This window comes from Bubalus kerabau, chromosome 22 (assembly GCF_029407905.1).
Source record: "Bubalus kerabau isolate K-KA32 ecotype Philippines breed swamp buffalo chromosome 22, PCC_UOA_SB_1v2, whole genome shotgun sequence".
In the NCBI taxonomy this organism is placed as follows: domain Eukaryota; kingdom Metazoa; phylum Chordata; class Mammalia; order Artiodactyla; family Bovidae; genus Bubalus; species Bubalus kerabau.
In genome coordinates, this window is record NC_073645.1 from 47,868,300 (window position 1) to 47,894,096 (window position 25,797).

A 25,797-nucleotide genomic window follows, 5' to 3' on the forward strand; every position below is an offset into this window, starting at 1 on the left:
AGGCTACAGTCCATGGGGTTGCAAAGAGTCGGACATGACTGAGCGACTTCACTCACTCACAGATAATCCATTCTGCTGTTAATACCACCCCACGACCACCACTACCATGGCTTCTATTAAACCAGTATGGCAGCCTGTCTAGAAGACCCAGAGCAACAGCCCTGGTCCATTTCAGACTGGCAGCGTTTGAGGAAACCCCACAGGGTCTCCCTGACAGGCTGTGCTATTTGTACTCAATAGACCAAGTGCACATTGCTTTTTTAGAGAAGGCAATGACTTCTACATGTGACTCACAATTATCCATACTAGTGGAGGGGAACAATAGCACAGATAATCCCCAGGGAGGATAATTCAACAATAATTTACATCTGCCTTCAGGATGTATTCTGTGATTTGCTCCAGTAGCAGATTTACAGCCTTTACCTTCCTTAGAGACTGCTCAGGCTTGTGTTAAAATTCGTTTGTATTTTTGAATAACCAGCTGGTGGAGGGGGAGGGCGAAGTCCCTGCAGGGCTGAATGGCCAGGGCTCTGCGGGTTGGGCGTAAAAACCTGCAGAGGATGGAACTGGCAAGGAAGGCCCCTGGCTGCAGGCACCCTTCCGGAAGCAACTTGGGTTCTCACTAAAATCTAACAGAGAGCCTTGTAAAAATGACAAACAATAGCTCAAGCTGATATTATAGCCGGTGCATACCCTGAGTGCAGATTTATTCCCGCTGCTCCTTGAAGAAAAACGCACACATCTGCAGAAAAATCTCAGCCTGCAAGCCCATCTTTGCAATAGTTAACATTTAGTAGGGGCAGAACAGAGCTAGGAAAACACAAATGCATTTGCTGCAGTGCATAAACCAGAGGAGTTAGCCGAAGTTACACTGATTTTTGAGTATAAGATAAAGGCAGTGTTAAGTCTGGCAGGCAAGCGGCATGGAACTCGAGTACTTTCCTTTCATGTTTACCAAATAGTCTCGTATACAATTCCAATTCTCACATATTCCACTTATTTGAAAATTATTTTTGGTATTGTTTTCATGATACAGATGTGCTTTCTGTCAAAGACATGTTCCCTTCCGTAAATACAATCACAACATTTTCTAGACAGAAACACTGAGAGTGGCGTCTAAGTGCATATGATAGTCCCCCCTTTTGATTTAAAGGTTCATTTATGCTTCCATATGCATTATTAACAAAACACCATTGTTATTCAGGTTTTCTCCATCTCTCTACAAGTCAAAATGACTGGAAATTACTGTGCCAATCACAGGTCTAGGGAGCTGTAAGCTTAGTTAAAGAATTAAAATATGGCTGGCCAGGACCGGCCAGGCATGCACTTCTAAATGAAATGGCGAACATATCCGAGTGCTGCTTAAACTGTCATGTTATAAATCTCACAAGGTGGATAACGTATGTTCAATGAGGTACTCAAAGCAAGGCGCCTCAAAAACAAAATGCAAATATTCTATTTGTTTATGACTGTGAAGGCTACGGTCCCATCCCATCTTATCTGAGGTCTGGAATCAAAGGCGAGAGCCTTTGAAACGTAAAACAGACATGCCCTGGGAGCACAGAGGCTGGTCTCTGTGACTCCATCTCTTAACTCTGTCCCTCTAAAAGGGGTGGAGGAGGAGAAGAGAGATTCTCTGGAGCTGCTTCGGCTGGTGATGCGGGTACTTGTCAAGCCCTATTCCTGGAGGTTGAGATCTTCGCTCCCCTGCTGAGAGTCAATGTCAAGGTCAGCCATAGTGCCTGACACAGGGTGATGGGGAAGAACAAGGAAAAACGAGGCTGCAAGCACCGGCTGTAGAAACCCTTGGGAGTATATTAACAAAGAGAGGAAGTTTGGGTCACACGGGCAGAATCAGAACGGAAAGAATGAATGCAAAATTAAAATGAAAAGTCCTGAAGTGGTTCAGTTAAGAGCAGGTTAGGGGAACACCACCTAGCCACAGCTAACAGGAAATTTTTAAGAAGGAGAAATCGTTTAGGATAACATTTACTGTTTGGAGAAAAATGATTAGGAATACAAAGAGGTACAATTTTCATAAAGCTTTGAGTGGTAAGCAGTATAACCCTCAAAGTCAGGTAAGATGAAGAGTGTTAAGTGGAGCTCTGAAAACCTGTCAAAGTCAGGGGAGACAAAGAGTGTTAATTGTCAAGTGATAAGTTGTGCTTATCAAATGTAAGCACAAGTGACATCATATGAACGAATTCTGGATTTCTTGTCAACATAGGAAGGGGAAAGACAGAGATGAGAAATCAGTAAATCACTGATCACTTCCTATCAGGTTGTGCTCCTTTGAATTCGGGGCCTCTGGCCAGATGGTGCTACCCTTGTTCCTTTTTGTGAGTTCGGTTGTGGTCTGTGGAGCCCCTGTGTCACTGATGTAAAAGGGTCAGGCAGCCATTCAGGGTGGAGGTTCCCTGGTGCTGCAGCAGGGGTGACCTCTTAGCCCGGAGGCAGACTGCGCTCCTAACTGCATTGGGCAACCTCTGTCTCCAGCCCTGCCACAGAAGGGAAGACCTGTGATGAGCAGACCCAGGGCTGGGTGGCCAGAGAGCAGACACCTAGGGGGAGAAGTGGGACGCCCAGACACCCCATGGCGTCTGGACTAGGGGTAAACATCACACATTTTCAGCCACACTGCTGGACCAAGATCTAGTTCACCCAGGGCAGGCGAGTGGGCAATGGCAGGGAATTCTTCCCCAATTCTAAAGAAGACCCTAATATAAAACAGATTGGCTGTGGAGAAACCTCCATATTGTCTTTCTCCTCCGGTAGAAGGAGGGCTGCCCGAGGGTGCAGAGGGTCTGGTCCAGTCCTGTGTATCAAGGAGGGGTGTAATGGAGGGGCAGACTTCTGGGCCAAGCCCAGGAGGTTATCACCAGAGACAGTGAACTGTGATTTTGAGCCCTCTGAGCCCAACTCTACCCAGCACAGGTCAATGAGTCTGACTCTGACGTTGGCAATACAATGACGGAGTTTTCAGTGTCTGATTATGTTCTACCTACCTCATATCAACCACCTCTAGATAAAGTGGGTGACTCCATCCCTCAGACACAAATGGTAGAATTTCTCCAGATGGCTTAGTGGTGGGTGTCCCTAGTTGGAGCCCCTGCGCCCCCCACCGTCTCCAGAGATGTAATGTGGGGTTTCCTCCTACCCTTCTTGTCTGGATCTGGGAGGCCAGTGGAAGCCTGTCGTGCAGAGTGAGGCCAGACGTATTTGATCCACACGATCCCCAGGTGCCCAGCAAGTTTTCCACTGGGAAGAGCTTGTATCTGTTGGTTGCATTTTTCATTGGCTCCAAAATATAGGTGTTATTTTCAAATGTAATGAGTCCCCTGTTGAAAAAGAAAGAAGAAAAATTATGTAACTTTTAAGGGCAGCTTCTTGTTTATGGCTAAAACCCCAGTTCTTAATGACAGAATAAAAAAAGAAATACCAATTTATTTATATTCCTGGGTCTGAATTGGAAAGGGCATTTCTGTGCCATATGCTTGCATTGACTTATTTTTGCAAATATTTTGGAAGACAAGTCTGATCAGTTTTTTGTTTCAAATGTTTTATGGTAAAGAATAGACTGTTTAGTCTTCATGCCTTTCATTTGTTTTTTACTTCTGGAGGATACATTGTTGGGAAGAAGAGTTGAGACAAAAGATGTTTCATCTGCTTAGAGAGTAATTAGATCTAAATTAGCAGACATGATTCAGAAGGGAAATCTTTATTTATTATTTTTTTAAGGAAAATTCCTACATCTGAATTATTCATTCTGATCAACAAAATTTCCTAAATAGTTGAAAGGATTCTGATATAAGTTTGAATATAAACTTAAGCTTTTTAAAAAAAAACTTATTGTTGGGCTTCCCTGGTAGCTCAGATAGTAAGGAATTTGTCTGCAATGTAGGAGACCTGGATTCAATTCCTTGGTTGGGAAGATCCCTTGGAGAAGGGAATGGCTGCCCACTCTAGTATTCTTGCTTGGAGAATTTCATAGACAGAGGAGCCTGGTGGGCTGCAGTTCATGGGATTGTAGAGTTGGACATGTCTAAGTAACTAACACACATGGTTACCAAAGGAAATTAGATTAGATTATAGTCGCTCAGTTGTGTCCGACTCTTTGCGACCCCAGGGACGGTAGCCTACCAGGCTCCGCCGTCCATGGGATTTTCCAGGCAAGAATACTAGAGTGGGCTGCCATTTCCTTCTCCAGTGGACCTTCCCAACCCAGGGATCGAACCCGGGTCTCTTGCATTGCAGACAGACGCTTTACCATCTGAGCCACCAGGGAAGACCAAAGGAGGGGGAGGGATAAATTAGGAGTCTGAGATGAACAGATACAAACTACTATATATAGTATCGATAACAACTAGGTCCTACTGTATAGCAGAAGGAACTATATTCATTATCTTGTAATAACCTCTAATGGAGAAGAGTCTGTTATACACATAAAATGGAATCACTTTGCTGGACACAAGAAACGAATGCAACATTGTAAGCCAACTATACTTCAGTGAAAAAAAGTTTTAAAAAGGATGCTTTCTTGGGTACTTTGCTTATTTAATTTGTGGGCAACGTGTGAATAAAGGAACCAATGTAACGTAAGTGCACAAAGCAACATAACCGTTCCTTGAAGAGCTGAGGTCTGCATCTGGGTCTGTTTGGGCTAAAGGTATACAGCTCTTTAGAGGCCTGAAGAATGCCTCAGCACCAAGACCAAGAAGGAGGCCTTCGAATCCAACGATCTGGTTTGAGTTCCAGCTCTGCCATTTCCTGGCTGTGTGGCAGGACTTGCATGGCAGTAGCTCTTTGTTCGGAGAAGGCAAAGGCACCCCACTCCAGTACTCTTGCCTGGAAAATCCCATGGACGGAGGAGCCTGGTAGGCTGCAGTCCATGGGGTCGCTAAGAGTTGGGCACGACTGAGCGACTTCACTTTCACTTTTCACTTTCATGCATTGGAGAAGGCAATGGCAACCCACTCTAGTACTCTTGCCTGGAGAATCCCAGGGACAGAGGAGCCTAGTGGGCTGCCATCTATGGGGTTGCACAGAGTAGGACACGACTGAAGCGACTTAGCAGCAGCAGCAGCAGCTCCTTGCTATTGACCAGGGCAGGCCCAAGGATGAGGCTTCTGTTAATGTACCCATTCAAAGGTTGACCATTTCAGGAAGGTCCTGTGCTTTGTTCACACGTCTCTCCCCATCCTGGCCATCTGTGGCTCCGTGGTACAAAACATAGCATTAATAAGATAACTGTGCTTCTTATGGGCTTCCCTGGTGGCTCAGAGGGTAAAGCGTCTGCCTGCAATGCATGCTTCTTTTGGAGTGACGATAATGAAGAAAGAACTCTTTGTGCTAACATTTACATTTGGGAATAAAAATATAAATTCTTTTTAAAAAACTATTTTACTTTATTTATTTATTTGGGCTGTGCAATACCTTAGTTCTCTGACCAGGGATTGAACCTGAGCCCCTGGTGTGACAGCTCAGAGTCTTAACAACTGGACCACCAAGGAGGTCCCTAAATGCATAAATTCTTTTAAAAAATAGACACATATGCTAAATATTTTAACTTGCAGAGACAGAAGGTGGCATTAGCTCATGGACTCCAAGGCATGTGTGACCTTCTGGAGAAGGACAGAGCTGAGGCTGTGTCCTTGCTGTTGTTCAGTCACTAAGTCAAGTCTTTGTGACCCCAAGGACTGCAGCATGCCAGGCCTCCCTGTCCCTCACTGTCTCCTAGAGTTTGCTCAAGTTCATGTTCATTGAATTGGTGATGCCATCCAACCACCTCATCCTCTGCCACCCTCTTTTCCTTTTGCTTTCAATCTTCAATCTTTACCAGCATTAGGGTCTTTTCCAATGAGTCAGCTGTTCACATCAAGTGGACAAATTATTGGAGCTTCAGCTTCAGTGTCAGTCCTTCTAATGAATATTTAGGGTTGCTTTCCTTTTGGATTGACTGGTTTGATTTCCTTGTTGTCCAAGGGACTCTCAAGAGTCTTCACCAGCACCACAGTTTGAAAGTATCAGTTCTTCAGTGTACAGCCTTCCTTATGGTCCAACTTTCACATCTGTACATGACTACTGGACAATGGGGACCTTTGTTGGCAAAGTGATGTCTCTGCTTTTTAATACATGGTCTAGGTTTGTCATAGCTTTTCTTCCAAGGAGCAAACATCTTCTAATTTCATGGCTGCAGTTACCGTGTGCAGTGATCTTGGAGCCCAAGAAGAGAAAATCTGTCACTAAGGCTGTGTCCTACTTCCTGGAAATGAGCCATGTCAGCTTCCTTCAAGTGATGGGGGAACATTAGCCTACAGGTTGGTTTTTGACTTTCTCTTTCCAATGTGGAATAGGAAATTCTTTAAACAGGCTCTTCCTGATGTTGAAATTAGTTTTTTTTGGAGAAATGGAAATTTGGGTAACAGTAAACTGGCAGCTCTGAGAGTTCCCACACATCTAGCAACTTCTGCTACCAATCAAGTTGACCACAGTCATAAATGAACACAATTTTCATGCAAAATTCATCTGATTGTAAATAGACACTTAAAACACACTGACTCCTAACCCTTTTTGAGACATGAATCTCCTTACACTCTCCCCAGGAGAATTCACACATGCATAGATCCATAATATTTTGCAGAAAATTTAAGGAGATTCAAAACCATGGATGCGGTCCATGGACTCCAAGTTTAGGGAGTCAGTTCTCATTCATGATTTATATAGCCTGAACCCAAGGATTTGAGAAATAGCTTAGTCTTTAAGTAACAGCTGAAACAGTCAGGTGCTCCATCAGTTTCTTTCAGATAACCTGAGCTTGTTCCCAAAGGAAAGAGATTGGAAAACGTCTTCCACGATTGCTCCTGTATTTGTTCAGCCATTCACTCATCCTGCACTTAGTGATGACCTCCTTACAAGTGACCATTTAATCGTTATATTTTAATGGAATGACTGTATTCCAATACTCAAATGGCATAAAAGGAGAAGGTATGAATTAGGCAAATATTTATTTTGAATACAACTGGTAAACCCACACAGACACCAATCTGCTCATTATTATTCAACTGGCTTACTCCACAGGTCCTGTTTTGTCAAGTCTCAAAAGCAGTGGAAGGAACAGCACAGTCATGTTCAGGATGATCACAGTCTAACTGAAATGATGGCACTGGGATACACGAGGCACTTGGGAAACATTGGGGAGTGAAGCTGCGTGTTACCAACACTGGCAGCATAGCTGCTCAGAGATGGGGAAACAGTGCTCTGGAGTAACTGAGGACGTTTCGGCTTATTTCGAATCCCACAGATCGACAGAAAGTCCTTGCACAGAGCTGTTCTCTTATACTCCCCCACCCGCTCCAACTAGTGTCTTCAGGAATCTCAAAGCAGACCATACAGACATGGCTCTGGTCATCAACTCTGGGGAGGCTTGCATTTTTTTTTTTCTTTCTTTGAAAAGTTCTTTATGAACTAAAACTTAGATTCCTAAGTTAAGAATGGGTAGTAGGAGATTTCTGTTTATTAAAGTTGATTTTGTAAAAGCCTCAATTAAGAAAAAGCTCTTTTAAAAAAGAGGCCAGGGCAAAGTGGAAAATGAATAATACACTTGGAGGGAAAAGAGAGATTGGCTAGAAAACTGACTTTCCAGCCCCCAAAAGAAAATGACACCAACATTTCATCTTGTATTGCAACATTTTCTATTTTGCATTAGATTTCAATAAGCTTAAAACTTACAGTAAAACATGTCACCAAGTTCTAATCATGAGAAGCATATGACTGAAGAAGTTTTTCTACTTAATGGAAAATTTCTAGAAATTGTTATTCAGTCATAAAATTGTTCTGGTATCTCCTTTTATCTTTTAAGTCATCCAAGGGCCAGATGTTGAGAAACTGGGGTGAAGTCTTTCCCTTTGCTGCAAACCATTGGCAGCCTAGAATACATCTTAATTAAATAATTGCTTTGGCCTGTCTTGTGTATAATTAATCACTTAGCTCTAGAGATTGCTGGAAACCACAGTGGACACAAAATTCAAGGATTCAGGGTTTCTGAGATTTAAAATTTGATGTTCTCACAGCCCTTTCTGGCCCCAAGCTAGATAAGCAGATGTGATTTAAGTTATATGTCATAGGTAGTTCGTTGTAAATTTGGAGTTGGAAGTATCTCAGAGTGAGGAATTTAAATCCAGCAGACTTTGAAAGTGAGGCTCTTTTCCCACTGGTAGAGGAGGGGGAAAGCTTCGAAGTCAATTTCCAGTGTATGGGAGAGATGAAGAGTGTGGGTATCTTCTCCCTGGGGAGATTAGGAGGCAGAGGGGAACACTAGACCAGCCCTTATGGGGAGGGTAAGGCCATCTTCTGGAGAAGGCAATGGCACCCCACTCCAGTACTCTTGCCTGGAAAATCCCATGGACGGAGGAGCCTGGTGGGTTGCAGTCCATGGGGTCGCGAAGAGTCAGACACGACTGAGTGACTTCACTTTCACTTCTCACTTTCATGCGTTGGAGGAGGAAATGGCAACTCACTCCAGTGTTCTTGCCTGGAGAATCCCAGGGACGGGGGAGCCTGGTGGGCTGCTGTCTATGGGGTCTCACAGAGTCGGACACAACTGAAGTGACTTAGCAGCAGCAGCAGCAGCAAGGCCACCTTCCAGGGCAGTCAGAGGTGGTGAATGGAGGGGAGCAGAGGAGAGGGGGTGGTTGAGGGTGAGGACGGCCACCCCTCATGGCACCCTGCCTAGGATACACCTGGTCATTTTCCCCACTGTCAAGGCCACACAGGTAGCTGGAGATACAGGTGGGACCCAATCTTGACTCATGTATCTGAAGCTTGAGGTGGTCAGGTCCCACACTCTCCTGCCTGCCTCCTGCTGGCGCTATTTCAAGAGGGATGTGGAGACCAGAACAGGGCTGGCCTTGATGGAGGGCAGAGGTCAAAAGGCAAAGGGCCAGAGAAGTGGAGTTACTGCTCTGAAAACAGCCAGCCTTATTTTAAATGTTGGAATCCTACTGTTTTTCTTTCAGAGGAAACAAAGAGAAATCTATTAAAATTTTAAGTTGATTCTGTTAGCTTTCAAAGTGATAACTCAGGTGACCTGTACTTCCTCAAGATAAGTTTTGTTCTTCTTAAAATTCAGTTTTTAATCTCCAAAGCAATGGTGGATCAGGCAGTAACACAGCTTAATGGTGCTGTTCTTATTATGATTTTTCATACCACTCCCAGGCAAACAGGGAAGGGCATGTGGATTTTGATGACCTGTAATAAGACGATGATTCAAAAATATAAATTAATCTGGCTACTTCCATGTTCAGCTGCTAACTGAATTTTCTTGGAAAAAGACTTTTAGGCTCAACACTGTGCAGCCAGGACTTCCCAGCAGTCTCAGTGGTAAAGAATCTGCCTGCAGATGTAGGAGACACAAGGGATCCAGGTTTGATCCCTAGGTTGGGAAGTCCTCTGGAGTAGGAAATGGAAAGCCATTCCAGTATTCTTGCCTGGGAAATCCCATGGACAGAGGAGCCTGGTGGGCTACAGTGTATGGGGTAGCAAAGAGTCAGATTTGACTAAGCACACACTTGTGCACACACACAATGTGCTGTCAATCATGAGTTGGCATGAGATTCAATTTCAGTTCCTTTATGGGAGGAGCTCATGGGTAAAAATAATATCCCACCCCATTTGTGTTTGAAACATAGGGATAGCAGCAGTGATACTAGTGAACCCATTAGTATCATCATCGTTTTTTAAAAAAAATTTTTGGCTGTGCCACATGGCATGTGGGAATCTTCATTCCCCCACCAGGGATCGAACTGTGCTGCCTGCATGGGAAGTAGAGAGTCTTAACCACTGGACTCCCAGGGAAGTCCCTGGGCTTAATTTCAATAAATAATTTCCATGTGAAATACTCATGTGCAATCAAAACAAATACTCATTATCCCCTACTATGTGCAAAAATGCCGGGCCGTCTCCCGTGGTACCCATAAAGACGTCTCACCTGTGGTTCCTGCTTCAAATGTAATTTATAACCAGGTTTGGGAGACATGACCAAAGAGGTAAAACAAGCTGTCATAAAAGATTTTAAGAATACCTCTTGCTGGCACATCGATAATAAAAACAGCAGCTATGATTGATGGCTACCCCGAGCCAGGCTCCTTTTAAAAATAACAGCTATATTGAGAACTAATTCACCAACCATTAAGCTTCCTCTTGTAAAGCATGCAATTCCATGAGTTTTAGTATATTCACTGAGTCGTACAAACAGCATCCCTGTCTACCCCTGAACACTCTCATCACCCTCGAAGCAAACCCTGTTCCATTAGCAGTCATTGCTCAGCTTTCCCCACTCTTGAATTTTGCAAATGTGATTAATTTCAGGATCTCAAGATGAAATTATTATGGCCTTAGGGTAGAACCTAAATTCAGTGATGTGTGTCCTCGTAAGAGATGGAAAAAGGAGAAGCACAGGGACCCAGGGATGAAGGTCACGTGGACAGAGGCAGAGACGGCAGAGATGCAGCCACAAGCCCAGGAATGCTGAGGACAGCCAGCAGCCAGGCATGGACAGATTCTCCCGCAGAGCCTGCAGAAGGAGCTAACCCTGCCAGCACCTTGATTCAGACTTCTGGCTTCTGGTGCCACGAGAGGAGACCCTGCTGGTGCTCTAAGCCCTCCAGTGTGTGGTCCTGTGTTAAAGCAGGCCTAGGAAAACAACATGGCCCACGGCTGGACCTGGGTCCCCAGCCTGCTCCCCTGTCCTTGGCCACTCTGGATGGTCAGCCCCTCTCGTCCCCGAGGGCTTGTGCCAGGGTGGGCACCACTGACTTCCAAGTGCAAAATGCCAGAGCAACTCAGAGCTGCCCACAGGCCGGCAGTCAGCCCAGCATACTTGATAAATGGCCTGTGGGAAATGGGGGGCTTTGAAGGGAGCTCTGGGGGGACCTGGAGATGCGAGGCAGCTTGGGAACCAGGTGAGGGGTTGAAGGAGTTGGAGAGCAGGTGAAACAAAGGTCTGAGCACGCTCAGAATGCGGTGACTGAAAGAGACATATATGTGGATGGACAGCAGGGCCCACAGAAGGGGGGCGGGCATGGGACCCGGACAGTGATCAGCCACGGGCAAGGCACTGACCTTGGCTGTAGCCCGCAGGCTGCCCCTGTGGCCACATCACTTCCTGCGCTGCACACGCTTCGTGCAGATGATGATGCCGACTCTTCTAGGCATCTCCAACCCCCAGCCCCCAGGACCTGGCTCCTGCTGGCCCCTCTTCCTCTGCCTTCCCCACTTCCATCCTGGCCTCAATCAAATCCACAGGCTCCTTCTCTTGTAACCACTGGTGACCCCCACCCTCTGGCCCGCAGGATGCAAGCTGCCTTAGGGCTACATCTCCCGGCAGAGGCTTCCACCGTCCCGGGCAGCCCTTGGGCAGAGGCTTCCAGGCTGACCCAAAACCTGTGAGGTCCACGCCCACCATCCCTTCCTGCATGGTTCCCTGGGCCCCTCTGCTGAGTTTCTTGTGTGGTTCTATGTGACCTACTTCGTGGCCCTGACTTTGTTACATTAAAATGAGGTCTGGCTGGGCAGGGATGGCATGTGAGGAGGTGATGGATAAATGCCCGTGGAAACACTGTTGAACAAGCATTGGAGTGAAAAAGAGGCTCTGATGTGTACAGCTTACAGAGCTGTGTGGTTTGGAGTGCAGAGGGTGGCGGGACTTAGATGATCAAGCAGTGTTTTTGAAATATGACCTTCTGGAATGTGCAAGATGGTCGTGAAGGGAAGGGTGGAGGCAGGAAGTGTGGGTGGGAGGCAATTTAAAAACCTGGGTGGGAGGGCTGCTCAGGGGTGGTGGTGGGGAAATGGGGAAGGGGGAATACTGTAAGCGGGGGTTAGGGAACATGGACAGGGGCTGGGGCCCTGCGGGAGGTATTCAGAGACCCCCAGGCGCCACACTTAGGAGCCTGGGATGGGCTGGACCTGTAATGGAAAAGAGTTCAGGAGGGGAGCCCGTCTGGGGATGGAGGAGTTGGGATTTGGACCTTCCACACTTTGAATGAGAGTGGGGCCTGGGAGAATTGGGACTTGACCTTGGGGTCCTGCAGGGTGGGGACCAGAGCAACCTTGGAGATGGTGTGGATGGGCTCTGAGCCCAGCTGTGGCCCCCCACAGATGTTTACATAGGATGACGGAATAAGTGTCTCCGTGGGAAGAAGGTGACGGGAGCAGAAGAGCCTTGGGCAGAGATGGTGTGGCCTGCAGGGTGAAGGGAGGCCAGTGTAGCCCAGACGAATAGAAGCTACAGGAGCAGAAGGTCACAGAAAAGAGGTCAAGGTCAAATTCACTTCACTTCCACTCTAATCTAATTTCTTTCTTAATATAATCTACTATGCTTTGAAGATTTTTTTTTTAAATAAACTTTGGACTGGCTAGAATTAAATTTCACTGCCCTCCTGATGGCCTGGGGACAGCACATTTATTCCACCAGCATTTATTGAGCATTTATAATGTGCCAGATTCTAGGCAGTACCAGGGTGGGCCCAGGGTCCTGCCTTTCTAGCAGATAGGACAGCACAGGCAAGGCCATCTCCATGTGCCTGACTTTTCAGCCCCTTAGACCACTGTGGCCTGGGTCATTTAGGTTGAGCTGTGAGACCTGGAGAACCCACATCCACCTGCATTGGCAAGCACTCAAGTCTGGCTGCGAGGTACCAGGGAGGCCAGTGACCCCGCAGCATCTTCACCCCACAGCGACCCTTCACCCCTGGTCCTGCAGGAGGGCTGAGCCTCATTTCCCAGCTCTAGTCTTGCTCCCTCCATCTTGCTTTCTTCCTAAGATCCTTTGTTCACTTTCTCAACCGAGATTTCTGGTCGACTTCTTCAAAGGGATCAATTCAATTTAGTTGTTGTTCAGTCGCTCAGTTGTGTCCGACTCTTTGCAACCCCATGGACTGCAGCACACCAGGCCTCCCTGTCCATCACCATCTCCTGGAGTTTACTCAAACTCATGTCCATCAAGTCGGTGATGCCATCCAACCATCTCATCCTCTGTCGTCCCCTTCTCCTCCTGCCTTCAATCTTCCCTAGCATCAGGGTCTTTTTAATGAGTCGGCTTTTCACATCAGGTGGCCAAAGTATTGGAGCTTTAGCTTCAGCGTCAATCCTTCCAATGAATATTTAAGACTGATTTCCTTTAGCACTGACTGGTTTGATCTCCTTGCTGTCCAAGGGACTCTCAAGAGTCTTCTCCAGCACCACAGTTCAAAAGCATCAGTTTTTTGGCACTCAGCCTTCTTTATGGTCCAACTCTCACATCCATACATGACTCCTGGGAAAAGCATAGCTTTGACTATACAATAGGCTCTCAGCACATCTTAGATGTGGGAGGCAGCATGAGATAGTTTCAAAAATTCAATTAAACAAAAATACTCAGATGTGAGTTTATTTGCTAATTGAATAAGTACACACATTGCTGTGTTCCTTTAATGTTTTGTATGTATTTTAATTACATAATATAAAGTTTACTGCACTAAATTTTATCTAATGAAATCGACTATAACACAAAATGCAGGAATACTTCTTGCCTCCCAACACTATTGAAAAATAGTCTATCAACTTATTTTTCAAAAGATAGAGTTGACTAGTGCTATGGTCCGTGGAATCAGAAATAACCATTATAATGAAAGTAATCATTTTGTGAGCGTGTGCATATCTATGCTCAGGTATTGTAAACCCCACTTAAAAAAGCAACTGTCATTACAACGAACGCCTAGTTTACAGCTCTACCAGCTTCCTCATCTATCTTGTGAATGCTTTTCCTTACATTTGTTCAAGCAAAAAGGTGGTTCCTTAAGAAATGAAGCCTAATTTTAACCGTCATGCCTGCAGGGGATGGGAAGACTCTGAGCCCCCGAGACTCCTTGTACCAAATTTCTGAGCAGGAACTGAGAGGCGGGGAGGGAGAGAACAAGGAGACATGGCGAGAGACAGTTGCTTCCCTCCAGGATCTCACGCTCTCTCTGGCCAGGGTGGTGTCTGTGAATCAAATCAGGACATGGGGACACGGCTGTGTGGATGCTCCAGTGGGAGTGAGCCAGGGCTGGACATCCGTTCCATCACAAAACACAGCCGCTGAGCTTCTCTCGGGGGGTGAGGGCAGCATTCACTCCCCATCATTGGAACAGTTTGGTTCTCGTGCCCGACAGTGCTGTGGAGCGTCCGTTGGTCACGGGGATACTCCTGGACTAGGGACTCGGGAGCAGGGGATGAGGCACGCAGCAGCGAGTGCAAACAAGAGAGAGACCAGGAGAACCAGGAACGCTGTGCTGAAACCTGCTAAGGAGGGCAGGGCATCTCGGGGAGACATACGATACGGTACAAAACTAACTTACGGCCTGAACTTCCCGTTTGACTTGGAGTCCTTTCAAAGGAAGGATAAGCTCCCTGGCTGAGCTCGTTGTTATGACCTATTTTCCACGTTGGACTTCATTCCCTCCATTAAAGAGCTGTTTCCTCTTTAATCCCCCTGTCTACTGGGATCTCCAGGCCTTTCTCTCCCCTTATCTGTCCCCCTTCGAGACTCAAGTGAAGAAGGAGGACTTGTTTGCTTCCTCCCTCTCTTCTCTCTTCCAGGACGGAGCTCTCCCTGCCTGCCCATCTTTTGATCAGCCCTTTTTGAAGCAAAGCAGGATGTTCCTTCTCTGCTTTTTCTCTGCAGGACTGTAATCTGCTGGGCTCTAATTAATGCGTCCCCCAGGACGCTCGACTTTTCCTCCACATTCCTAGCTCTGAATGTATTCTGGGGTCACACCATATTTCACTTGATTTTTAATCCCTATTTTCTTTCTCAAACTCTCCCAGGCTGGTGCTACTCCAGTTGCTTTTGTATCCCCCCTCGCAATTGATTCTTCCGCCAGGGAGCAGTTGATCGAATACAGCTTTGTCTCCGGTCTGATTCTCCCCTCGCAAGATCACAGAGTTGACTGCATAACTCCGGAATTTCTCTGTTGACTCACGGTCTGCTGCTTTTGCAGCAACAGCACAAAGATCTGGGAAGCTGACATTCTCCGGAGCACCATCTCCACGCAGAGAGCTCCGCCAGGCTTCCCACCCAGCCTTGGTGGTCGACCCCAGACGCCGCAACACTTGTTCCCCTGACTTTCCCCGAAACTCCGGCCACAAGTATGTCACAGGATCCCTCTGCCAAACTGTGGTCTGTGCCAGGTACCCACAGGAGGGAACGATCTCCAGGTCCCGGAGACAGGAGGTGGGGCGCTGAGACTCAGCCCCTCTGGGGAAGCTGGTCGGAGAGGTGGACCCCTCTGTGTGGGGCCCTGACAGTTACCTGCACCTTTGGGGGGATGGGCCCGGGATGAAGGATGTGGAGTAGAGAGGCAGCAGCAAGGCCAAGCACAGCGGGTGGACCTGTCCTATTTAAATATTACTCAGGATGCTCTGTCTACCCAGTCCTTCATCTTCATGATTTAAACCTAGTTAGTTAATATCACCAGAGAAGGCAATGGCACCCCACTCCAGTACTCTTGCCTGGAAAATCCCATGGATGGAGGAGCCTGGTGGGCCGCAGTCCATGGGGTCGCTAAGAGTTGGACACTACTGAGCGACTTCACTTTCCCTTTTCACTTTCATGCATTGGAGAAGGAAATGGCAACCCACTCCAGTGTTCTTGCCTGGAGAATCCCAGGGACAGAGGAGCCTAGTGGGCTGCCGTCTATGGGGTCGCACAGAGTTGGACACGACTGAAGCGACTTAGCAGCAGCAGCAGTTAATATCACTGGTTTGGCCACACCTGTACTTGGCTCACCTGCATCTGTGCTCAGTCAGTTGCTTGCTTTGTCTCCTAGTGAGAAGAGGCCCTTTTCATTTTTATGAAGCAAGCAGTTGAAATGCAGATACCTAATGTCCTTTTTTTTTTCACACCAGAAATTGTTTAGCATGGAGCCACATGGACAAAAGATCATCCCCAAATCCTTGGATGCTGTAAAGCAGCCAATGTACAGGCCTGAGGATGACCTTGAAAGAGGGGCAGCCAAGGAAGGCACGCTGCAGTGGGGGGGGGGGTGCAGTGGGGACAGACAGGGTGGTCCTGAGGAGGTGGGGGGCACGGGGCTTTCAAGTTGTCACAAGAGGACTCCTGGGTCCTGTGCAGGTGAGGCCCACCCACTGCTGTATTCCTTTAGAGCGACTGGAGAAGGGGGAGGCCCGTGGTAGCTGTGCTTAAGAGCGGACTTGTCACCATCAAGGTCACTTACCTGAGACCAGAACAAGTGCTGAGACTGACCGCCGATCCCGAAGAGCCATGCACGCGCCCATGGTAGTAACAGTGGCCCTGAAAAGACGAGACAGCCACTCAGTCACGATGCCGTCCTGCCCACTCACAATAAAACCACCATCTCCAACCACCTTGCTTTCAGCAATGGAATTCCCTTTGGCATAAGATATTGAACCAGCAGTCTTAATGTTTCATGCCAGCCCCACGTGACCCAGCCAGGATCCATGGCAGGAATATCTGATTTGCTTAAGAGATTATCAGTAGGGTCTTTAATTGCATCCCAGTTTCATTTTTGTCTCTCTGAAACCCTTCAGGAAAGCCCTGATGCAGAAGGTTTGACACAGTCCGGCAGCTGAACAAATCACACGGCCATTGCCATTTCCCACTCGTGTAAATTGTCTTTTGTAATGAGACGAGGAACCGTATGGGGAATTTAAGCACACTGTGAAATGCAATAAAGTGAGGCCTAAATCTATGACTTAGGAAAACAGAAGAGGAGATGGGAGGAAGGCGGGGTGAGGAGAGAGAGAGGGTTCCTGGATGAATTGCCCAACTGAGAGCAGAGAGGCTCTCCTAGCGGGAGAGAAAAATAAGAAGGTCTTCTGAGGCAAAAATCCCTGGGTGACGTGCCTGCAAGATTCAATTTCTTTAATCATGTCATTTGCCAAAAGAAATCACAGCATGGACACCTCCTCAGTGAAGACAGATACCTGTCCGGAATCAAGGTTAATTTTATCGTTGAACAAAGGTTACGTTGCAGCCCCAATTAAGTGGCTGGCTGGCTAAGTGCACTCAGCGCTCCTCATTGAAGGCATCCAAAGTCCACCGGTGTGTGGTCCCCAGCAGTGGGCTGAGTCTTCCAAGCGGCAGGGGAAGTGGGCGCTGGAGTTTCAGCCTCAGCATACAGCTCCTTCAGTCAGGGACTCACTTTTCCAGGGCAGGGCTGGGTGTCCCGTTGTCCTGCCTGATAGAGACAACGTTCCAAAGACCAGCTTGACTGTGCTAAGCAAGGGGACTGGAGGCGACTGGGTGGCCAGGGAAATCTGATGATACCGTGGGAAAGGGGCCACGATGATCTCTTTGTCAATGAACCAAGGACAAACTTTTGGGATCATCTGAAAGGCAGGAGATGGGAGTGCTGCAGGGCACTTGTTCTTTGGACTTTCTCTTGTGGATTCTGGAAGTCCTTTACATATTCAGGATACTAACACTTTGCCTGTTACTCTGTAAGAAACGTCTTTTTACCTGACTCACGGTATCTTTTGTTGTACAGACTTTCCAGTTCTCCTAAAGTCAAATTGATACACCTTGGGTATTACTTTAGATGGCTTTCTTCAAGGTTATTCAGATGTCCTCTCTTATTTTCTTCTGTTTCTGTAGTCTGAGGATTAGCTCTTTAAATTGGAATTTTTTCTTGTGTAGGTGTGAAGTTGCAATCTAACTTGCCCCATGAACCACGAGCCAGCTGTCCTTCACCACCATATTTCTCTTCTTAGTCCCCTTGTCGTGTATTGAATAACCACACACGTATCTGGCTCTGCCTCTGTTCTCTGGGCTAGACCACTGAGGCAGACCTCTCTCAGTCCATTCCTGAGCCGTCACCACACTGTTCTAATTCCTATTTTTCTATAGGAACATTTTGATATCAGAGCAAGTTCTCTCTTTCGATTGTGATTCCTTTCACGTACCATAAAATCACCCTTTTAAAAGCATGCTACTACGGGCATTACGACCGTCACAATGTTGTGCCACATCACATCTAATTCCACAACATTTTCATCATCCACAGAAACCTCACACCCATTAGCAGTCACTTTCCATTACGCCCCACCCCCAGCAACCACTAAACTACTTCCTGTCTCTACGAATCTGCCTCTTCTGTTCATTTCATGTAACTGGAATTGTACATAATGTGGCCTTTTGTGTTTGACTTCCTTCACTTAGCATAATGTTATCAAGTCCATTCACGTTGTAGCATTGAAATGAGTATTGGTACTTCATTCCTTTTCATTGCTGAATAAAATGACGTTGTGAACTTAGTCGTGTCTAACTCTGTGACCCCATGGACTGTAGCCTGCCAGGCTTCTCTGTCCATGGGATTTCCCAGGCAAGAATACTAGGGTGGGTTGACATTTCCCCTTCCAGGTAATCTTCCTGACCCAGGGATTGAACTCAAGTCTCCAGCATTGGTAGGCAGATTTTTTTTTTTTTTCCCACTGAGCCACCAGGGAAGCCCAAAATGATGTTGTAGGGATATACCAAATTTTGTTTTCCCATTCAACACTTGATGGGAATTTGGGCTGTTTCCACTTTCTGGCTATTTTGAATAGTGCTGCCATGAACATGTGCCTACAAGTTTTAGTGTGGACATGTTTTTTGGTTCTCTTGGGTATATACTGTGGTAGGTATATGGTTACAAATGGGTAGGTGGGATTGCTAGATTTTATGGTGACTCTGTCAACATTGTGAAGCACTGCTGGACTTTTTTTCCAAGCAGCTGAACCATTTTGCATTTTCGGAGTGTGGGAGGAATGTGCAAACTTCGCATCCTTGGAGTGTGGGAGGAATGTGCAAACTTCACATCCTTTCCCACACATGCTATTGTCTACGCCATTGATTACGTCCGTCCTAGTGTATGTGAAGTAGTATCTCTCTGTGGTTTTGATTTTCATAATGACTTAAAATGTTGAACATCCTTTTTTGGCTGTGCTGCATGGCATGTGGGATCCTGGTTTCCCAACCAGGGATAGAACCTGCACCCCCTGTACTGGGAGCTCAGAATCCTAACACCTGGACCGCCAGGGAGGTCCCCGAACATCCTTTCATATGCTTATTGGCCATTGGTCTATCTTCTCTGGAGAAATGTCTACTCAAATCCTTTCCCTGCTTTTTAACTGGGTTTCTGTCTTTTCGTTGTTGAGCTGAAAGAGTTCTTTATGTAACCTAGATACTAGACCTTATGTGATTTGAAAATACTTTCTCCCACTTTGTGTGTTGTTCTCTCACTTTCTTGATGTATTTTGAAGCACAAAAGCGGATCACTTTGATGAGGTCCAAACTCTCTATTTTTTAATTTATTTGCTTATGCTTTATGTCCCATATCTGATAGACCCTTACCCAACCTAAGGTGATGAAGACTTATTTTTAAGAGTTCTGCAGGTTTAGCTCTTGCATTTAGATATTTGATTCACTTTGAATTAATTTTCATAAATGCTTAAAGTAGGGGTTGATTTTCATTCTTCTGCATGTGGATATCCAGATGCCCTGAACCATTTTTTAGAAATCTATTACTTCCCTAATTTGTCTTGGCAACCTTGCTGAGAGTGAGTTTTCTTTTGATCCTATTTTTCTTCAAAAGTTTCTACACTATTATAGGCTATTTTCTCTCTCAGGTGAATTTTAGAATCAAATTTTAAGCTCTGCAATAATCCTTTGAGTTTTCAGCTTGACTACTTAGAATGTATAGGTCGGTTAGTCAGGATTTTTAGTTTTCAAATAATGAGCTTTTCTATTCACATACATGGTATTTCTCTTCATACAATAAAGCCATTTTTTGCACCCTTTGGTCTAGTTTTAGATTTTTTTTTGGATGGCTTTGGAAAGTTTTCATTAGGTTTATGTCTAGGTATTGTATAGATTTGTTGATATCTCAAATAGGATCTTTTTTTCTATTTCATCTTATGCATGGTTATTTTTAGTGTAAAGGAAAGCTTTTTTATTTTTTAAAGTTGATCTTGTAGCAGACATTGCTGTTCGGCTATCTTATCAGCTTAATAGTTTGTGGCATATCTTGGATTTTTATATTGTTGATTAAACCTACCACAAACAATGAAAGCTTTGGGGGGCTCCTTTTTGACCCCCATACACTGTAGAGGAGTGGGGTGCCTAGTGTCCAGGGACAGAGGTGGGATGGGGAACCACCCAGAGAGCGGAAGCATATGTACAAAGATGGGTGATGGGGGAGAAGGACAGTTGAGGGAGGGCGTGCTAGAGGATTGGGTTGGCTAGAGGACTCAGGCACAGACGTAGACTCACTGCCCTTCTCCTCTCCCTGGCAAGAACATCCTTTTCAAACAGCACATGGCTCAGGAAGGGGTGCGTGAAGGGCACTGATGGGGGACCCTGCACCCAGCCAGGCCACAGGCATCCAGGCAGCCCACGGGGGACCCTTGCTACCAGTCTGCCTCTTCAGTTTCCATGGCAAGTAACTTTTAAAAGGCTCCATGGACTGTCCCTCCCTCACCCAGGTAACTCTAGCTTTGGGTAGAGTTGGGAGTTATAACAATTCTAGAAACATGGGAGATTGTGCAACTGGAATGCAATGCCCCAGGGCATCAGGGGGGTGTGGTCCCCTCTGCACAGGGTTGGGGTGGGGTTCAGTCCTGGGCACCCAGGAGGCATGTGGGAGCTGAGACGACTCAGAAGGTGAAGCGACCCAGCTGGTGTTCTGTTTAGGCTGCCTGGGGAACCAGCATCACTCAGCTTTCACCTACTTTTTTTGAGGGTCCTGTGCCTGAAATCATTTGCTCCCTTTTAGAGAACTGTGAAATACTGCTATCAGAAATCAAGTATTGGTTAAAAAATTAAAACCCAAATGGTGACAATAGTCTATAATGACTGACCTTTGAAATTTCAAACTCATTTATTCTCAGTCTCAATTTACTTTTTAATAGATTACTTATCAAATGTACTTTCAAATTAAATACTCACAAATATAAGCTCATTAAAACATGAGCTGAGAACAAATTAGTATAAAATTAATTTCCAGTTCAACAACGAGGATGAAGCATTGCTTATCAAAGAGGAGGGAGCACATCCCAGCTCTTGTACACTGGCCCTTAAACAACTCCAACTCTTAGTCAGTGCCAGAGTTAACACCTCATTTCTAGCTCTAACACGGCTTTCTGTTCACCTTCAGACAGTTGACTAGCAAGTCCATCTCTTACTCTTGACTTTTACTAGAACTCCAAATTCCAGATCCTCCATGACAATTACAATCTCATGAATTTCTTTTTTTAAAAACATGATTAAGTAAATGTGATTACATATTTATAAGGTAGTAAGTCATCATACAGGGCTTTCCTGGTGGCACAGTGGTAAAGAAGCCGCCTGTCAATGCAGGAGACCTGGGTTTGACCCCTGGGTCGGGAAGATTCCCCTGGAGAAGGAAACAGTCTCTTCAGTATTCTTGCCTGGGAAATCCCATGGACAGAGGAGCCTGGTGGGCTATGGTTCATGGGTTCACAAAGAGTCAGACATGGCTTAGCAACTAAACAACAAGTCATCATACAGACAAATTGACAAACCAGAGAGACAGACTCATCACACTAGGTGACACAAAATTGGTTGGGGAATTTGGCTCTGGGGAGTGGAGGTTTGGGGGGCTTTATGCCCTTTGGCATGGACAAGGAGGCCTGGCGTGCTGCGGTTCATGGGGTCGCAAACAGTCGGACATGACTGAGCGACTGAACTGAACTGAACTGATGCCCTTTGGCAGTGGCCCAGGTGGAGGGAAAAGTGCGGCAGCATCACATGGGGCCAGCGGTGTCCACTCAGCAAGGTCTCCAGGTGAGTGTGTGTCCCCATATCTGAGAGCCAGGCTGCCTCCCTTGGACTGATGCCAAGAGGCAGGAACCAGCCAGGCTGCATAGATTTGCAAACACACGGCCTGTTGGACCCGGATGTAGACACACATGTGAGGGACACAGGCATCCGTCATGTCTTGTAGGTGCCCCCAGGCCTGCTGGTTCTGTCGATCACAACAATTACCCCTGAAAACCTGCCATTCAGTTGCCTCCAGAGAGTCAAGCTGTGTGTCTCTTTCTATCACACTCGTGTCTCTAAACAACAAGACATCATCCTGTTCGCAGAGTCGTCTTGGCCCAGTTCTGCTGACCCAATACATTCTCTTTCTACCAACAAAACATAACACAGAGTATAGTCCCAAACATGCATAACCACAAAATTACATCTTTTCCTCTACAAAACCTCTAACCATGTATTTTATATACTTATTACTTAACCTAATGCATTCCCCCCCACCCCAGTAAAATAAATTCTCCTTCTGTTTAATACTATCAATCAAATATAATAGCAGGGAGGAGGAATATGGAACAAAAAACCCTGAGCTTGAAAATAGTAGCCCTCAACTCTATGTAGTATGGGAAGTAAAATAAAAATTCTGTTACCCAACTCTCAGCGGACTAGAAAGAAAGGCATGTTATCTGCTAAATTGCTAACAAAAGTGGGCTGACGTTGGGATTAAAAAGGTCCTGTGAGCAAACAAATTCCATGAAGGAGTGAGCTGAGCAAAAATGATTTGCAACGTTCTTTTCCTTGGGAACTGGGGAGCCCTCCCCCGCCACATGCAATGTGACCAACTGTCTCGATTTAGCGTTTGGATCACACTGTGTTCCACCTGGGAGGGAACTTCTGGCTCTTAAAGGTCGACCTTCCTTGAACAGATGCAGAAACCGAGGCCCTGACCAGTTAAATAACTGTCTCATGTCACAGAGCTGGTTCATGGCAGAAGAGGGACGAAAAACTAGGCCTCTCAAACCCAGGCCAGACAGCTTCCCTCCATGTCTTGCTGCTATGAACATGTGCCCTCATGAAGAAAACTGATCCCCCAAAACCCACACCTGGATGGAATGCTTTCTCAAGCACAGCTGGGCCTCATCCCCACATCACTCAGGGAATCCGAGGAAAGTCAAGTCATTTCCAAATGCAGAAAGATCTGCAGATGGGAGGGCCGTGAGTGTGAGTGAGTGTGTACTCACACGGGCATGTTTGTGTGTGCACAGGTTGCTCCACTGTGGTCCAGTCTTTCCTCCCTTGTACAGACCTTCAGGCCTCCACAAACCAAGTGTTTGCTTGAGACTAAAACAAGGTGAGAGTGCATTCGAGCAAAGAAAAAGTGACCTTGCAGCCCTGTGTGTTTCTGACGTGGCGATATTATGCTTTCCCCTGGAAGCTTCCCTTGGAGATTCCCAGGTGGTGCTACTGGTAAAGAACCCGCCTGCCGATGCAGGAGACATAAGACATGCAGGTTTGATCCCTGGGTGGGGAAGTCCCTGGAGGAGGGCATGGCAACTTGCTCCAGTGTTCTTGCCTGGAGAATCCCTTGTGGGCTACAGTCCATGGTGTCCCAAAGAGTCGGACACGACTGAAGTGACTTAGCATGCATGCCTTCCCCTGAGAGTGTATTGGACAGATTGTTGAGAAGTCAGCACACCCATGCTCTCTGGCCCATGTCTGCCCCATCTTTAACCATCTCTGCCCTCAGATATAATAATCGCTGCTCCCAGCTCTAAACCATCTCTGCCCCCAACTCTAGCAAGTACCATGTCCATTTAAAAGACTAGGAAGGACCAACCTCAGGGCCATCACATTACTGTTTGGTGCTGGAATTCAGCACTAGAGGATGCAGGTTACAAAACTGCTCACAATCTTTGAGACCACCCTGCAGACTCAGCCTGGAAACAGCGAGTCTGCAATAGTGAGAACGCTGAATCGACCCAGAGCTGGAAGTCTTATGGTTTGAGACGCCGCCTCCATTTCTACTTTGTGAAATGGGATTGAGACTTGCTGCCCAGGGTCTTAGGGATCAAATCAATCTGTGAAATATGTGTCACTGTCACCGATCTGGGATATGACAACATGTACTTAAACCCATTATGCTTTAAGCACTGGGTTCTGCCTATCTAGTTCCCTCTGTGCTGGGCCCTAGGGGCTCGAGTCATTTTGCTGAATGAATGAATGAACACGTGCAGGAGAAGCTGACCCCTGAGAAAGCAGAGGGTGTGATTTTCTCACACTCCTGCACTAGCTCTTAACTCCCAGCTCCCAACTTCTTGGCAGTCATGCAGAACTTTGTGTGGATGGATGAACAGGAGTCGGAGGGGCATGGCAGGAGGTGGTGCAGAGGAGCTGAGGCCAGTGGCCCCTCATGGAGACACACACCTGCAGAGCCCAGCTCCGGACATAGCTCATGGACCCCTTTCTTGCCCACAGCTCCCTTTCTCCTTCCGTCATCCTGATACCAGAAGGACCTCAGAAGAATAGATGGTCCAGGGGGATTAAGAGAGGTTGTGAATCCATCATCAAAGCAGAGCAGTGGCTACCACGGGCTTGCTCTTCTAGAAGTCTGACTGTGTGTCTGGTTCATACTCACGTTCCCAGCTGGTTCAAGGCTCAGGCTCAGATTTCAGCCAGCAGCCTGCCTCCCTGCCTGCAATCCCAACCTCTACACCCACTGCTTCCACACCGAAGGCTGTCCTAGCCCTCTCTCTCCTGACACCTTTAGAGAAGGTGAGTCAGCACACCTGGGGTGCTGGTGGGGATGCAGTGCACTTTCCACATGGATTTGGCTCTGCCATTGCCTAGCTCCTAAAGCATCCTTGTCACGGATTCATCATGTCACCTGTGGTCAGATGGCATGTTCCTCGAGGATGGGGACCGTGTCCCCTCCATCTTGCACAGCACTGTGGGGCACTGGGCCTTCCTCAGTTCCCGTGGGCTTCAGAGTAGGGCACTCAGCAAATTCCCAGAGGGCTCCTGGCCTCTCCCTGTATCCCAGGACAGCAGGCGAGCCAGGCATCTTCTCCCCTCCTTCAGATGCATGTGCCAGGTATCTCTCTTCACAGCAAATACCAGCCCATTCCTGAAGTTGCCTCACTACAGTTTTATAGACCGAATTCCATGACAGAAGCACCACGGCCAGGGAGATAGAACAGACCCCTGTGTTTGCATCATAGTGGTTAGGAGCTCAGATCCTAGACTCAGGTTGTGTGAATTTGAATCCTTACTAGCTAGGAGCTTGGTCTGCCTACTGAAGCCCTCTGTGTCTCAGATTATTCAGCTGGGTATAAAAATAACATATTGGGAGTGTCAAACAACCAAGGACACATAAAGCCCTTGGCACAACGCCTGGCATAGTGTTGGTGCTTACTCCATGTCACCGTGGGCACTCAAGAACACTTGTTGTTGAGTGAGTGTGTGTGTGTGTGAATGAATGAGTGAATTCATGTATGAAAAGGTAAGGCATGTCACCATCATGGGATTCCCATGGGAAGACTGGTCTCAGAACTTTGGACTTGTGGACCGGGGAGGGATCGAGGAAGCTACCAATGATCTGGGAGGATCAAAATACGAGTGAAACAGGGGATGGCATAAATAGAAGGATGTTCTAGAAGGATCATGTAGGCAGCAGTGGCAGCTGGAATACACGTAGGAGAGATGAAAAGCAGGGAGAAATTTCAGGTGGCCAGAACATCTTCCAGCTGAGAAGTGAGCTGGGCTGCAGCTGCTGCGGCGTCAGTGGGTCAGGGAGGAGGGATAAGACGGCTGTGAAGGTGGACATCACTTTGGGACATGGTGAGGACCTGAGGGGAGGAGGGGGTGTCTAGTGCCTCAGTCAACGAGAGGACATGTCCAAACCTCCAGAAACAATAAGCATATGTTGCTTTTATAATTACAAAAACAATGACTTTTCCCTTTGTCCAACACCCACCTTCCCCCACTCC

At 46.8% G+C, this 25,797-nt stretch overlaps 1 protein-coding gene across 1 annotated transcript in view; it reads right to left on the bottom strand.

Annotated features, from left to right (window-relative positions):
* ADAM12 (ADAM metallopeptidase domain 12) overlaps positions 1-25,797 on the bottom strand; it is a 333,194-nt gene that overhangs the window by 107,734 nt on the left and 199,663 nt on the right. The window contains exons 4-6 of the mRNA XM_055559857.1: positions 21,233-21,237; positions 16,254-16,330; positions 3,158-3,338 (exon numbers count right to left, since the gene is read on the bottom strand). Coding sequence (XP_055415832.1) covers positions 3,158-3,338; positions 16,254-16,330; positions 21,233-21,237 — 263 coding nt within the window. The remainder of the gene's footprint in view (positions 1-3,157; positions 3,339-16,253; positions 16,331-21,232; positions 21,238-25,797) is intronic.